The following is a 17,979-nucleotide window of genomic DNA, read 5'->3' on the forward strand; positions in this document are numbered from 1 at the left end:
AAGTCACAATTCTCTATTTTGTGAGTATATATAAGTATAAATTTTGAAATTGAAATTTGTTGTAATTATCAATTTATCATATCGCTAAATTTTAAAATATGACTATATCAAATTAATTTTCTAAAGTCATAATTTTCTATTCTAAATTTGAAATTAAATAAATCATAATTATCGATTTACCACAATACTAAATATCACATATAATCACAATATTGTTGGCTGACAGCTGAAGCCCACATGTTAACGATGTGTTGCCTACTAAAGAGTAACTCTCACTTATAGAATAAGAGAATTTATTCCAATTCTTAATACACGTTTACAGTTACTACACACAAAGTTACAACTTAAAATTACACATTGTAGTAATATTTTGAATTCCTTAAATAATTTCTTCTCGGTGACTAATTAAAGAAAATTAAACTAGTTTAAATATAATAACTAAATTACAGTGATTAATAATACCCGTAGCAGGAACATCAACAAGTTGACACCGTGGCCCAATGGATAAGGCGCTGGTCTACGAAACCAGAGATTCTGGGTTCGATCCCCAGCGGAGTCGTACCTTTTTTGGCTATGAACATTTTTTTTTCATGAAAGTGAAACAATTTAAGTTTGATCGAAAACTTATTTATGGGCTCTTCAAATTTTTAGAGCGTGAATCATACTTTTTTATTTTATGCAACTTTTTAACAACGAAAATCGGCTATGGATATTCCATGCTGTATTTATGTGACGTATTTTATTTTTAGAAGTCAAACATTTTAAGTTTGATTGAGAATTTACTCACGGACTCTTCAAATTTTTTAAAATGAAATTTATATATATTTGTAAACTATGTTAAAAGTACTATAAGAATAATTGATAATTCAAAATACTTAAAAGATATTTAAAAATTTTACAGTAAGAAATAGACTTATTTGAATCTCAAAATTTAAAATGTGTCAAATGAATTGAAACGAATGAAGTAATTTTTTGCACTTTAATTATTTTTGTTTGGTAAACAACATGCCATAGAGAAATGTCTAATACATTTATTTTCTAAGTGGAAAAAAAGAGAGTATATAAATATCATATGTACTCTACTAGTACAATATATTTTAAAGTAGATCAAGTGCCATTGGGATTTCATAGGGGATCCATTCATTTCCATGTAGAAAATTTCGAACAGTAAAATTAGTAACATCATACTCTGAAAGTATTTTTTCCCATTTCACTCTTCTATCCATATTAGCTCCTGGTCCTCTGTTATTATACTCACCAAAATATATATCTTCTGTATTCCCATTCCATTCAACCCAACCTTCTGGATCAATGTAATCATCTAGGTAACTCGACATCACGATCGCTCGCGAGTGATTCTTCCAAGGCCTTCCTAGGAACACCCGTACCTGTATAGTGACAGAGTCAGAAATTTATTAGTAATATATATAAGGGAACTCGAAAAAATGCAAGAGCATATATCGGATTTAGTCATGTGACTTGCAATATATTTTGTAGAATCTCCCTTATGTATATCAAAGGGGGTTTGATAAAACTACGTATAACAAAATGAATATGTTATAACCCTATTGTGCATTATTATTATAACTTGTATATTAGAGGTGCGTCCTTTCCATTCCTCTTGATCGTACAAGGGATATATATATATATATATATATATATATATATATTTAAAAAATAAATTAATATTTCACTTGAAATACTCCTCCACCAAGTATTTCAATATCTTACTAGAATTCAATATTTGCAAGTAAAAAAGACAGAACTTCAACTCACAAAATGTCAATTTTTGCAAGTGAAGTCACAAACAAACACCCCTTACTCAAAATGTATCATCTTAAAACGATATATTTTAAATGAGACGATCACACAATTTAACTGATATTACCTTAGGTTCTTGCTCGCGCACCTCTTGTGTCACATTTATCGTGCAACCTTGAAGGACAATAGCAGTATCTTCATGTTTACGTTTTCTTCCTTGGGCAATTATTGTCACTTCATTTTGATTATCTTCAGGTTTTCTAACATATATACTACAATTTTGAAGAATGACTTTTGCATTACCAAATATAAAGTCCACCGTACCATACACTTCACAATCTCTGAAAAATTGTACACCTTTTTTTACGTAAAGTGTATCTTGATAACCATCGAACTTGCATCGATAAAACGCAACGTTATCAGCTGAAATACTCGTCGCGACAGCTTGATGCATCGATGCTCCAGCAGTATTTTGAATTGTAATGTCTTGTGCTACGAATCCATGGCCATGTATATCTATTTTGAACCAACAACGAAAAAAATTATCGTATCAATTTTACCTAAAAAGGATGTATATTTTGGTATATGATTGTGTATATTGTTGGTATATCTAGCTAGCATCTATAATAAATTTTGATGGATGAGCAAAAAAAAAATGAAAAATCCTAGTGTAAAAGAGAAGACTTTTACGTAAACATGTTACTTACCTATAAGATAGTTGTAGAATAACAAGATAGGCAACTTATGGTAAATTAAAATAAATGAGTAACGTAAGAGATCTTTAAATTGTAGCAAGTTTTAGAATTTGATTGAAAAAAAAAAAGATTATTCCAAACGATTGTGTATTTAACTTTTTCAAAAAAAAAAAAGTAATTAACTTTTTCTTCTTTCTCCATCATTCAAAATGAAAGGGAAAGTCTCAAAATAGGCCCTTCTGGGTTAGACTCAAAGTCATTTTTGAGTTTTCACATGGAACATTAATAGTTTCTTATGTTTGCAATATTAATGCACTTTTGGTCCTTCTTCAAAATTTTGCATATTTTTTAACATTAATTTTATTCATAATTTATGTATAAAATGTTTAATCGTCATTTTATATATTTAGTAGAAATAATAATTTCATGCGAGAGATTGTGAGAAGATAAACACCTTATTTTGTTTAGTAGAAATTATTTTGCACGTAAAGTCGAGAGGTTCATCACGACGATTTCACGTACAATAGTACAAATTTCTCTTTTAAGCAATAAATATTATTAATTTAGCTGCAGTAATATTTACACGGAACAAAATAAGGTGTTTTTCTTCACACATTCTCCTACATAGAGTTATCATTTCAACTAAATATATTAAAAGACGATGGGACATTCCTTACATAAAATTATGAATAAAAATTAATGTAAAAATAGGCAAAAGCTTAGTGGAGGATCAAAAATGCATCAATATTACAAACATGAAAATTATTAGTGGTTCATGTAAAAATTTAAGGACGACTTTGAATCTTAACCTAAAGATGAATGACTATTTTGAACCTTCTTTTGATAATTATCGACTTTAATATTGAAAAATGTTCTAATCAATATGTATGAATAAAATACAAAAATAGAATATGTTTGGTAACTACTCAATTGTAATATTTGTAATCTTGAAAATATGAAAGAACGATTACTAACCTACCGTAGCAGTCTCATTTGTTTTGAATCCTGTGCCATTGCTTTTACATCCACTAATAATGGTACGGTCCATTCCTTCACCAATAAAGTTTATATTTGTCTTATTTTTATGAACAAAAACATATTCATTATATATCCCTTCTTTAATCTGTATGGTGTATCGCCTATCACTGTTATTTGGAGCAGCTTGCAATGCTTCTGATATGGACATGAAATTTCCACTTCCATCTAGAGCAACTATAGCATCGAAAATCATCGACGGCGACGAAGGTGGAGGAGGAAGAGGAAGAGGAAGAGGAGGAGGAGAAGGAGGAGATTGGCTCTCTAAACCCCAAAATAGTGTTGATAATAAAGCTAGTAAACCAAGTGTCATCTCTTTTCTTTGAATATGTATATGTAGATGTAATATTTTCCTTCTATCCCCTTCATGCAAAAACACCAAAAAAGAAAAAAAATATTATGATAAAGTATAAAAGAAATATATTAATATAGGAAATCTTAATTAGTTAGTTGAATTTGTTTTTTTCTTTAAATATCTAGTCGATTTTGACCTGTAAATTTGTTCAAATTTTGAAAATCTGATATTTTCTTTGACGAAACATTTAAATGTATGACCAGATAAGAGCTAAGTAATTCAGTTATTTGACTATGGATATTTATTTACTTGTTGAGAGTTCGATTCAATCGCCTTCCCCTCCCAATTTAATTTCAATAAACTAATAATGTTCCCAAAAAAGAAAAATGAGAAGAAAGAAAAGTAGTTCTATAACTTTTATATTTTATTTCCAAATTATCAATTAGCTCACTTAATAAAAGATAACAAGTAATTATTCATAGCTAATGAGAATATTGGTTATATATATATTTTATTTTAGTATTATCCTTATTCATGGTACTTTAGAAATTTAAATTTAACTAGTATTAATTAGCTTTCAAAATAGATACTTAATAATATATATATATATATAAAAGTTCAATCCCAAAAGAAAAATAACTTAATTAATTAAGTGTCAAACTTACTTAACGCCTTAATTTAGTAATTAGGCAAGTATAAAGTTACCTGGGAATTGTGGATCACTATCTCTTACTCTCCAAAATCTGATATCCTGGACAATTACATAGAATTACGTGTGTGTATATATATATCTGGAGAAAATTAATACAAGTATTCAACAATTAAGTAACATTTTTAGCATGGCTAATTAATTTGCTCTTACTTAATTTAAGAATATATTTATTTATGAAACTTAACTAATTAAACCATCAGTTACCCTACAGGAAAATGGAAACGGATACTGATATATGTTGCACTTTAAGATAATATGCTTTTATGAAAGCCAAACAGATAATTAAATAAAATTAATTCATATGTTGAATTAGAACTTTCTGAACTTCGTTAGGAACTTATGCATCAACTGATTGATGAGTTTGTAACTGTAGATAGTAAACTACTCGAGTCAAATTAATTTATGCACGTATAACTAAAGTCGTTTCGTTTTGGCATAATATATAAATGTATTTTTTAATTTGACATCATTTGGTATTTATGTTTTGACTTCAGATGTATACAAATATGCACTTTAAGTTGCATAAAATTGAACAAATAAATACATGTGTCATGCATAGCAAATTGTGTCCTACGTAGAGTCCTACATATATTGTGTCACGTAGAACATATGTACATGTATCTACTTGTTCAATTTTATACAAATTTAAATATCTATCTGTACACAATCAAAATTAAAGGGCATATATGCAAAAATTAGAAAAAATTAGAAAATGTATATTCTCTCCTATTCTATTTTACTTGATGTATCGAGACGAATGTGATGTATTGGAACGTTGAGTGATGTATCTAAAACCTAGACGCGATGTACTGGGACTTTGAGCAATGACCCAAAATTGAAAATGATGTATCAGGACAAGGATGTATCCAGATTCCACAGAATTTAAGAATTTTTTGCAATTTGAAAAAGAATAGGCATTTGATGTAATTCGCTCTTAAAACTATATGATTTGTGTAAATTCTCATAAAAGAAAATTATATAAATACACAACTTAAGATATCATAATCTCTAAAATTCTCTATTAGGTAATGTATCATTTGTCTCCGAGAAGGGATTTTTGTAATTTATTTAAATGATAAAGAAATTTTAGAGATAATGATAAAAATAAGATTTGTATTTAATTATTTTGTTCTTTTTATATAGTTCAAATGCTTCGCTAGATTCTTATCATGTACTTTTTAAGGGAACTTTCGCATATAACCACTCAAAAATAACTTAATTATGTTTCATAGTTATAGTTTGCTAATTACGATTCGTAGCTACGTGTTAGGGGGAGGATAGATGTGAGAGAGATCGGGAAGGAGGAGAGAGATGATCGAGAGAGAGAATAGAGCGGAGAGAGGTGAATTGTATATGTATATCGATCAAATAATTGTGTGTGTGTATATATATATATATATGTATACATATGTATGTGTATATCTGGCGAGCGAGATAGGGAGAGAGAGGAAAGATGAGAGCGATATTGGGAAAGGGAGAAGAGAGGCGAGAGAGAGAGAGTGGGAAGAGAATTAAGAGGGCGAACTGTACATGTATATCTACAAGATAATTGTATATATGTAACTAGTATACATATGTATTTTTAAATCTGGCGAGCGAGACTGGGAGAAGGAGGAGTGAGTCGGCGAGATTGGGAGAGAGAAGAGAGACGAGCGAGATTGACAAAGAGAGGAGAGAGGCGAGTGAGATATGGCAGAGAGTGGAGAGAGACTGATTGTATTTGTATTTCTGTCATATAATTGTATATGTATTTGTATAATTTGTATCTGTATATGTATAAAAGAGGAGAGGCGCAAGAGAGAGGAAGAGAGGAAGAGAGGAGAGAGACAACGTAATTACAACTAAAATTAAGCTACGAGCCATAATTATCAGACGATAGCTATATTAAGCAATTAACTAATATACTTTTTTTTTACTTATCCCTATAATTTTCTCTTTACTTTATAATTTTAGATTTTAGTAGGCCCAAAAGACATAATTATACTCTAAATGTTTTCATATCCCGATTTGTTTGTTTTTTTTTAATTTAAATTTTGTTGTTCTCCATCTTTTGTGGAGGTCGTAGACTTGTTTAATTCTAAGAAAATATTAATATTGTTGAAATGTCTAGCACAACTTAAACTAATTTATATATCAAGTTATAAATAATATTTAGTGTTATATTTTTTCCTTGTTTCTCAACAATTCTATCATGCTTAAGAACCCGTTTGGATGGGCTTAAAAAAATCAGCTTTTAAAAAGTATTTTTGAAAGTGGTGAAACTTATTTTTAAAATAAGCAGTTATGCGTTGAGATAAAAGTGACGAAGTTAACAAAAAAGTTGTTGATGTGTTTGGCAAATAAGTGCTGATAAACAACTTTTTTAATTAAAATATCTGAAATACCCTTAAAAGTTGTTAACATGATAAAAGTTGATTAATTTAATAACAATAACAATAATAATAATATATAATATGTAATATATAATAATAATAACAAATATAATAATAATAATAATAAAATAATATGAAAAGAATAATAATAATAATAATAATATATAAAAATAATAAAGAATAATAAAATAATAAAATATTAAGAATAATATATAATAATCATAATAAAGAATAATAAATATATAATAATAATAATAATAATAAAATAATAAAATGTTAATAATTATATATAATAATAATAACAATAATAATATATAATAATAATAAATAAAATAAAATAATAATAATTATTAAATATAAATAATAATAATAATAATAAGATAACAATATAAAAATAATAATAATAACAATAATAAATAATAATAATAATATATAAAATATTATTAATAATAATAAATAATAATTGTAATAATATATAATAATAATAATAATAAGATAACAATATAAAAATAATAATAATAATAATAAGATAACAATATAAAAATAATAATAATAACAATAATAAATAATAATAATAATATATAAAATATTATTAATAATAATAAATAATAATTGTAATAATATATAATAATAATAATAATAATAAATAATAATAATAAAATAATATGAAAATAATAATAATAATAATAATAATATATAATAATCTATAATAATAATAATAATAAAGAGTAATAAAATAAATAATAATAAAATAATAAAATATTAATATACTAATAATTATAATAAAAATAATAATAAAAGAAATAAGGACATAAAGGTAAAAATTTGGTCAACTTAAAAGAGCTTATAAGCTATAAAAAAAAATGTACCCTACCCAGTTTTTAGCTTTTGACTTAAAATAAGTTTTCTTTAAACTTAAAATAAAAATTATTTTGAGAATTGCCAAACAGCTAAATAAGTCAAAAACCAGTTTTTAAGTCAATTTAACCAGCTTTTAAGCTGAGCCAAACAAGCTCTAATTCAATCATGCTTAATTCTCCACTAATTCTGTCATGCTTAATTCTCCACCAATTATTATATTGTTCCTTTGGGTCTCCATCCACTGCCCCCATTTGACTCTCTTTAGCCAAGAAAAAAATGTGAATTTAGAATTCGAATTTTATAATTTTCTATAGAGATTTAAATTAATATAATATAATTAAGTTTACATTAAAATAGATTTAATAAATATTTTAATACATACAAAATTTATAAAAAATTACTAAATTTCCCTGAACCAGTAATATAATGATAAAATTGGGATATATATAAGGGAAGGGGCACAATATAAAATTAAATAAGGAAGGATGCACCTATATTATAACTTAAAAAATGAAAAGTGAGCTTATATTTTGTATATTGTTTGTGTTTACATTGTTGTTGTATCGTTTGAGTAAATATTATTTTACACTATCAAATTATCCAAATGACATTCATAACCTTTTTTCAAAAATATAAGATATATAGTTAAATTTAAAAATAAAATGTATTATCTACTATAATAAAAAAAAAATTGTTCGGTAGCGAATTAAAGTTACACTAGTAAACATACAAATACGTTATAAAAAAATCTATATATTATTTTATGCAAAAATTAATTATTCATATATTAGTTAATTATTTCGAACTTATAAAAATAATATATAAATTAATTTATAATTTATACTTTTATTATATATAAATTATAAATTACAAATTAAATAATGTATTAATTTTATACTAAATTCACGGCCAAACCAACTACCAAACATGCTTCCTTAGTAATATCGATATCCTGAGCAACAGAATAAATGCATCCAAATTTATAGTCATCACATAATGTTTACTTCTTTTTAATGGGAACATGTGGGATTTGTCATCACATGCTCTGTCCATTCCCCTACCAAACATATCTTTTATAGGCATTTCATTTTATGTGATCCAAGTTATATATCAAGTCATAATAAAAATGACAAGAATCTAAAAAACACTAAGGTATCATTTGTTTTCATTAATATTAAGACGTTTGAATCTAAGTACACATCTAAATATTAAGATATGACGTTAAGGTATCAGAATTTGAATGCACATCTGAATATCAAGATATAGTTTCTAGGTCTAAACGCTGATTTATTAAGATTGGTTGTTTTCAATATCGAGTATGTGCATAATTTATTTATTTTGAAAATTAGAAATTAAGCACTATATCAATAAAATTTATAATCCAAACCCAAGATAATTTTTTTTAAAAATTGTTTCAAGAATAAGATTATAACTTACTGAAAAAAACGATTTTTTTTTTAAAACAATTTTTTTCTCAAGAAACAATGATAACTTCTTTCAAAGAAGTTTTGACAACAAACGAATTATTGTGACAAAAAGATTTCTTCATAAATATCAATTCATCCAAGAATATTGTATGTATAAAAATATTAGATAAATATTTATAAAAGATTATGAAAACTTACCTATTCAAAAGAAAAAAAAGGTATTCGATTAGAAAAAGAGAGGAAGAAACTTGAAACTTGCTCAAAGATAAGCAAAGAAGAATAGCATTTGTCTACGGAAGAATTATATCTATTATTTTAAGGATTCTTAATAGATTTTCCTTTGGCAAAGGATATTGCAGTCACCACATACGAAAATAATATACAACTCAATTGAAGGAAGGATACAATCAAAGAAATCGGACAAAACATATTTCACCAAAAGTCTTTTTAACACACGATCTTCAATAAAATGGTGAGATATACGTTCAAAGACTCATTAAAGTGATAATCTTGAAAACATATTAAACTAAGGATTGCCAACATCAATTTTGAGAAGTTGTGATATAAGATTGGAATGCATCGTCTTCGAAATATCAAGTAAAGTTTTTATGAGGGGGAGAAAAATACGTATTGTACTCTTTTTCTTAATCATGGTTTTATCCCAATTGGGGTTTTCTGTTAAGATTTTTAAGGAGGCAACATTCAAAGCATGTTAAAAGACATGTGTACTCTTTTTCCTTCACTAGGAATTTTTTCCACATGATTTTTTCCTAGTAAGGTTTTAACGAGACATATTATCTATGAACATTCAAGGGGGTTGTTATAAAATATAATAGCGTGGATGTCCACTACACCAAAAAAGTTACTCTCACCCATTATATCCATTATGAAGAGAACCATAATCTTCATAACCTCCACTTTTTATAACCATTATTTTTGTAACTAATAACAGATAGTATTAAATAAATAGTATTAAATAATATTAGTATTTACTGTGTACTAATCCTAGTCCTATTAGGATTAGTACTCCTTAATCCTAGTCCTATTAGGATTAGTACTTCTTCCTATATCTCCTATATATATCTCCCATGTATTCCCTTATTAGGTTAACACTTCAATACAATCAATATTCCTTCATGGTATCAAGAGCCAGAAAACCTAGATCTTCTTTTCTCTAGGTTTTTTTTTTCTCTCTTTAGGGCACCGATTGTTCCCTCTCTTCTCTTGGGCGGCGGCAGCCATGACAACCGAGGTGGATCCTCTCGATTCACTTCCTTCTGGCGTTAAACTCCTTCTCAGGCATCTTCATGCCCTGATTCCCGAAAAATTATCAGACATAAATTACCCTACATGGAAAATCACCGTTCTTACAGCCCTTGAGGCCAATTACCTTCTCAAATACGTCGATGGAAGCACAGAACTGCCGCCGGCAGTCATCACCGCCACGGACAAATCAGAAAAAACCAATCCGGCCCATGCCGCCTGGAAAGCCGTGGATGGCCAGATCCGATCATGTTTGATTGCGGTCATCTCTCCCACGGTTCAGAAACACGTCCGATCCTACACAACTGCTTCAGCCCTGTGGACGGCCCTCGCAACACGCTATGCATCAATTTCCCACTCTCATATTTTTCAATTGCGTGATCGTCTCCACACAATTACCAAAGGCACGAAAACTATGGCGGAGTATTTAGACGAGGTCTCCACCATCATCACAGCCCTCGACACCGTGAACGAAATCATTCCCGAAAAAGATCTCGTCATGTGCGTCGTTCGGGGGCTCCCATCAGCTTACTCCTCCATTAAACAGGCGGTTCGCATCAGTCCAACGCCCGTTGACCTGGCTACTCTCTCCTCGTGGCTAAAAAGTGAAGAAATCAACGTGGATCTGGAGAGCAAACTTCTTCTCCGAGAAGCCGCTGTTATGGAGCCGGCCACCGCCCTCACCGCAAGCCAGAACTATCGCGGCGGGCGTGGTGGCGGCCGGCAGGGGAGCCGCGGCGGCTACGGCAGAAACAGCGGAGGCCGCGGGCGCGGCGGTCGGCAGGGCAGTCGTCCGCCGTACGACGGTCAGCAGCACGGCAGCAACAACAGCCTGCACTCCTTCGGCAGCGGCGGGCAGTCATCTTCCAGCGGCGGGCAGGGCACTTACGAGCGGGATCGTCCAACTTGTCAAATCTGTCAGAAAACAGGACACACCGCTGCTCGTTGCTGGTTTCGGTATGAGGAGAGCCGAAATAGTGATAACCGTGCCAATTATGCATCTCAAGCCGGCCCTTCCTCTGAATGGCTGTTGGATACTGGGGCCAACATGCACGTTACTTCTGATCTATCCAAGCTTAACGCTCCAAATCCATATCATGGCTCCAATGGTATTACTGTTGGCAACGGTGAGTCCCTTAATATTTCTCACACTGGCACGGGTACCATTAAAACCCCCACCGCTATCTTTCACCTAGGTAACCTTACCCACGTCCCTTCTATTAAATCCAATCTCCTTTCAGTTCACCAATTCACAAAAGACAATAATTGCTCACTCTTGTTCACCTCTAATGATTTTCAGATCCTAGACAATACTACCAAGAGGGTGATTTTTCAGGGCCCCTGTGAGCATGGTCTGTACGTTCTTCCTGGCACAAGTTCGTCTGCCCACCCAGTTTCAGAAAGCGTTCCTGTGGCTCCGGTGGCTCTTTCGGCTGATGGCCACAGTCTGTTGTGGCACAGTCGTCTGGGTCACCCGTCTACTCAAATAATAAATTCTTTAATGTCTCAATTAGGTTTTTCTTCCATTCATGTAAACAATTGTGACTCCTGTTCAATTGCTAAATCTCATAAATTACCTTTTACTTTATCTGAGAAGCGTACAACTGCACCTTTTCAACTTATTCATTCTGACCTATGGGGTCCTACTGCTGTTCCTTCATTTGCTGGTTTTCGCTATTATATTTGTTTTGTGGATGATTTTACAAAATACACTTGGTTGTACCCACTAAAACACAAATCACAGGCATACACCACCTTTGTCACTTTTGAAAAAATGGTCAAAACACAATTCAATTCTCATGTTAAACTTTTTCGAAGTGACAATGGAAAGGAATATGTCAATAACATCTTTGGCCAGTTTCTGCAATCCCTGGGAATTATACATCAAACCTCCTGTCCATACACTCCCGAACAGAATGGGGTGGCTGAGCGTAAGCATCGCCATCTCATTGAAACGGTGGTTACTCTTCTACATCAATCTCATCTCCCTGTCTCCTTTTGGGTAGAAGCTCTAGCCACCGCAAACTACCTCATTAACAGAATGCCCAGTCACACTCTCTCCAACAAATCACCCTATCAACTCCTTTACCAAGAACTTCCCAATTATACCAACCTCCGCGTCTTTGGGTGTCTTGCCTACCCTTGGCTACGCCCTCATATTACTCACAAATTACAACCCCGATCCCGTCCTTGTATTTTTTTGGGCTATCATCCTACCTCCAAGGGTTATCGCTGTCTTGACCCACAAACTCATAAAGTCTACATATCTCGTCATGTCAAATTTGTCGAAAATGAGTTTCCCTACGAGTCTATTTCCTCCTCCACAAATACATCATTCATTGGCGTCCTTCCCCTTTTTCCAACATACTCACAGGGTCCCTCACCACCTTCCCCCACACCTCCACCCACTACCCAACCACCCCTCATCACCCCTTCGACCGTCACCCACAATACACCCGCAACCACCACCCACACTCACAACCAACCCGAACCACCCCATACCCACAACATCTCCAGCCCGATCCGTTTTGGGTCCTTCCCGGCCACCCCCGAATCACCACCGCCCGTGCCACCCCCCAATACTCATCCCATGTTAACCCGTGGCAAAGCCGGTATCTTTAAACCCAAAACCTTTCAGGCTACCATACTACCAAATACACCCCTTCCCGATAGTGAACCAACAACCTACTCTGTTGCCTCAAAAAATGCTTATTGGCGTCATGCTATGGATGACGAGTTTAAGGCTTTGACTGATCAGAAAACTTGGGTTCTTGTACCTAAGCCCCATGGGCGGCACCCAGTGGGCTGTAAATGGGTGTACAAAATTAAACACAATGCAGATGGCAGTATTTCCAGGTACAAGGCTCGTTTGGTTGCTAAAGGCTACAATCAGGAGTATGGGCTTGATTACTCCGAGACATTCAGTCCTGTTATTCGGCAGGAAACCATTCGCCTGGTACTGTCACTCGCCGTGCGCAACAATTGGCTCATCAATCAGTTGGATGTTTCCAATGCTTTTCTTCATGGCATGCTTGATGAAACTATCTACATGACGCAACCACCGGGCTATGTTGATCCCCGCTTCCCTCAACATGTTTGCAAACTCCAGAAGTCTCTGTATGGGCTCAAGCAAGCCCCCCGTGCTTGGTACACACGTCTGAAAACGTTCCTCCAGGGACTCGGCTTCACGTGTTGCGTACACGACACGAGTCTGTTTACTCGACATTCAGCACACGGTACAGTCATTCTTCTTGTCTATGTAGATGATATCATTATTACAGGCTCTACTGCAGCTCTCATTCAGGATGTCACTCGAGCTATGCATACTACCTTCAAAATGAAGGACCTTGGCCCGTTACATTATTTTCTGGGAATGGAGGTTTCTCGGACAGGCAGCGGCTTGTTTCTTCATCAGTCAAAATATGCTCGAGATCTGTTGCAGAAAGCTGGACTGGAAAAATGCACCAGTCAACCAACACCGATGGCAGTCTCTTCGTCTACGAATGGAGCCGACACCCCCTTTGCCGATATCACCCACTTCCGCAGCCTCATTGGGGCTCTACAGTATCTGGTCATTACCCGTCCTGGCATCCAGTTTGTTGTCAACCGAGTTGCTCAGCGCATGCATCAACCAAGTGAATATGATTACCATTGTCTAAAACGCATTCTCAGGTACATTTTTGGCACTATTGGTCGTGGTTTACTCATTCGACCCGGGGACTTGGAGCTTCGGGGTTTCTCAGATTCAGATTGGGCGAATGATAAAAATGACAGAAAATCTACATCGGGGTTTCTCGTTTTTTTGGGGCCGAACCTGATCTCCTGGTGTACGAAAAAACAACCCAAGGTCTCTCGGTCCTCGACTGAAGCTGAATACCGCGCCCTTGCTCTTCTTGCTGCTGAGACCATGTGGGTCACATATATTCTTCGCGAACTCCGCGCCACTCACACTGTTCCTGCTCTCTATTGTGACAACAAATCAACCATCTGTGTGGCCAAGAATTCTGTCCTACACACCAGAATGAAGCTTGTTGATAACGATTGTCTCTTTGTTCGCGATGAAGTTCACGCCGGCACCATGACTGTGCAGTATGTACCCACTGAAGAACAACCGGGTGATATTCTCACCAAGCCTCTCCCGAGCCGACAACACGATTACCTCAGTTCCAAGCTTCCGTTCGCTTCCGCTCAGCTCAGCTTGAGGGGGGATAATAACAGATAGTATTAAATAAATAGTATTAAATAATATTAGTATTTACTGTGTACTAATCCTAGTCCTATTAGGATTAGTACTCCTTAATCCTAGTCCTATTAGGATTAGTACTCCTTCCTATATCTCCTATATATATCTCCCATGTATTCCCTTATTAGGTTAACACTTCAATACAATCAATATTCCTTCAGTAACATTTCACTTCCATAACCTTCCCTATTATATTCATGTTTATGATTAACCTTTTGTTCCTCTATGTTACACTATAAATAGTGGCATAAGGGTTCCTATTATATACACTTGAAGATTTTGTGAACACTTGAAATAAAAAAAAGTTATCTTATATTTTCCTTTTGTCTTATATTCTTTTTATCTTCATCTTTATATTGTTCTTTTGTTCTTAAATTTTACAACAATTTAATCAATTTTTAAGCTAATTCAAACATATGTAAATATTTAATATTAATGTCATTAGTTTCCATTGTTGAATTATTTTTTTGTTAATATTAATTTTGAATTGACTTTATTTAGGTTAATAACAATTATAGGCGATAAAACTTATTGAATCATAATTTTAAGTCCAAACTTATATAATATGTTAAAGATAAAAATTATATATAAAAAAAAAGATTAAGAAATATTTATAAGTACATACTTACATTACAATAATAAATTTTTATGGTAGTTAAAATTATATACCTTTATTGTCGTGTTGATCTGGTTCGATTTTTTTTTTGTTAAAATTAAACTAATTATGATTGAGTACACATTTTAAATTCTAAACCAAAGTAAGTATTAGTTGGATTATTTTCTAAAATTAACTCTCATTATCGATTTGATTGATTTGTTGATTTTCATATTGCTCTGTTATTCAACTATATAAAAAATGGTACTATTATTTATATGCATAGTGATTGACTCATACATATTGGTGATTCAAAAATAAAGTGTGGTCAACATTGCTTTCACCTCGTTTTTCTTCATGGCGAAGCCAAAGCATCCAAATTATACCCACTAATTAGAGACAATCCATGTGATAATCATCAATCTAGCACACATGCATATGCTTTGTTTCTACTACAAGGGAAAGTAAAAAATAAATAAATAGGGATAGTCATAGCACGATGAGTATGATTTTGACACCAACTTCATATTTTATCCATTTTTATCATAGTAAAATTTTATTTAATATAAAAATAACTATTTAAAATCTAATGAATAAATAAAATTTATCATTTAACATTCATAAACTAAAATAATTTTTCATAATAATAATAATACATCTAATAAAATTTCATGAGTGAAATATTACTTATGAATATTAAAAGAACTAAAGTAGTTTTCCGTATCTTAAGATATTCCTTTCGCTTACTTTTAATAATCTTGTTTAGATTTAATGAAACCTAATAAAAAAATAATGGATAAGTACGGAATCGTTATTATAATGTATAATAATTGAACAAAATATATGACTAGTTTATTTGGCGCGTAGTTGAAAATATTAAATAATTATTCTTAAATTATTTATCCCATCATTTACACCGTAAAAATGAAATGAATTATCGTATATGTACAAAATATAATAACAAACTACAAATAAGCAAGCATTCAGCCCTTGCCACTACAAGTGTACATGAAAAAAAGAAATTAACTTTCCTTAAAATTTGCATTTTCAAAGCGTGTGATAAATAGTCAGTTAGCAGTGTGACTCTGTAAGTGTAAATAACTGTTTGCAGTCAATTTATACGTTAATTAAGAAATAATAAATAGTAAGATAATATTATTTCTGTTATAAACAATTTGTATTATAGTGAATGTCTAATTATGTGGAGTCCTAGTAGGATATGGTTAGGAATCCTACTTGGGGACCAAGTAAGGTTTTCCCTATAAATAAAGGGTTTTCCTTCATTGTAAATGAGATTTATGAAAGATCAATGAATCCTGAATATACTTCAAGATGAATAAGAAGTCTTTTCTCTTCTGACTACTTTCTTCATCTTCTAATTTCATATAGTTTCATAACACGTTATCAGCACGATTGTTCTATTCTTAAATAATTATGAAGAAGACGTGAAAAGTGCAAAAGAGATCTTGCATAAGTTATGCAATAAGATTCTTAAATCTTCAAAGGTATGATTTATCTTTATGTTATAATTATTTATGTTACAGATCTGGAGGTACCATCTAAAGTAAGTATTTAAAGAGATTTGTTGACTTTTTATACGTTTAATTTTAATCGATTGGAAAGAGAATTCCTTAATTTATTTTAATAATTTAATAAGCACAATTAAGTGAAAGGTATGTTTTCAACCTTTATATGAGGTATGTATCTGTTAAGCTATATTTGTTAACTACTAATGTTGATTATAATAAATCAATAGTCTCAGTTTTGTGTGTAATTATAATATATAATCATATTAATGATCATCAAAAGTGATAAAATTGTAATTATTTTCAAAGCCTTGAGGTTGAGCCTCATTGTGGATAAGACAATGAATTTAAATTATATCGCACAAAAAGAATAAGACGATGGATTTACGTCCAATCGCACCAAGAGGGTAAGACATCAGAAGTGTTGATGCTTTGTGATGAAAGATGTTGGATTCAAGTCCCTCATTGATTTATGGCATAAGACGTTGGGTTTGAGTCTCAATGCACCATATTAATGATATGATGACTAAAGAAGAACTAATGTGTTTTTGATAAGAAGTCATGAAATTTACTGAATTTGCTTTATTACGTAAAGTGAATGTGGTTGTAGTGCATAATATGTCTGAAAGAAGACAAGTGATTGAATAATGCACATAAATATGGAATAAGGTACTAAAGCTATCATAATTTGATAAGCTCACATGTTTGTGTTCCATTCACGAAGAATGAGAACTTCTGATAAATGCTAAAATATGGATCCATTCTCCAAAGGGAATGAGGTGTAAGTCACCATGCTAGGCATGAGAAAGATTGCAAAAATATTGGCACAAATAATATGTTACTGCACAATTTTCTTCAGATTAGTTTATTCAATGATGGGATCATGACTCACCTAAAGGGTGAAGTAATTGAGAAGAAATAAATCTGAAAATTACTCTTGGAGTAATAAAATTGAAATTTACTCATATAATAGTAAATCAGAAATTTACTAAAGCAAAAGGCACATGGCGTAGTAAACTTGGAGTTTACGAGTACTACTAATTTTATTAGTTGGCATGAATAATTTGGTCATCCCAAAGATGTGCATACTGAGTAATGGACATACATTGAAAACTAGAAGATTCTTTAAGAATTCTTTACGTTGTTTGTTCTCGTGATAAAGTTGATTGGATCAACTAAAGTTGGGACTAAATC

General features: G+C 31.8%; 1 protein-coding gene and 1 non-coding gene across 2 annotated transcripts; one reads left to right on the forward strand and one right to left on the reverse strand.

The window, feature by feature from the left end:
- The first annotated feature begins 486 nt into the window (after window positions 1–486).
- Window positions 487–559, forward strand: TRNAR-ACG. The gene has a single exon. It is a non-coding gene; the product is annotated as a tRNA-Arg (tRNA).
- A 538-nt stretch (window positions 560–1,097) lies between these two features.
- Window positions 1,098–3,804, reverse strand: LOC107009959 (pectinesterase-like). The gene is made up of 3 exons (XM_015209255.1): window positions 3,432–3,804; window positions 1,889–2,277; window positions 1,098–1,388 (listed from the first exon to the last, which is right to left on the reverse strand). The coding sequence occupies exons 1-3, from the start codon at window positions 3,802–3,804 to the stop codon at window positions 1,098–1,100; spliced, it is 1,053 nt and encodes a 350-aa protein (XP_015064741.1).
- Between the last annotated feature and the right edge of the window lie 14,175 nt (window positions 3,805–17,979).

Source organism: Solanum pennellii, chromosome 2 (assembly GCF_001406875.1).
Source record: "Solanum pennellii chromosome 2, SPENNV200".
Lineage (NCBI taxonomy): Eukaryota > Viridiplantae > Streptophyta > Magnoliopsida > Solanales > Solanaceae > Solanum > Solanum pennellii.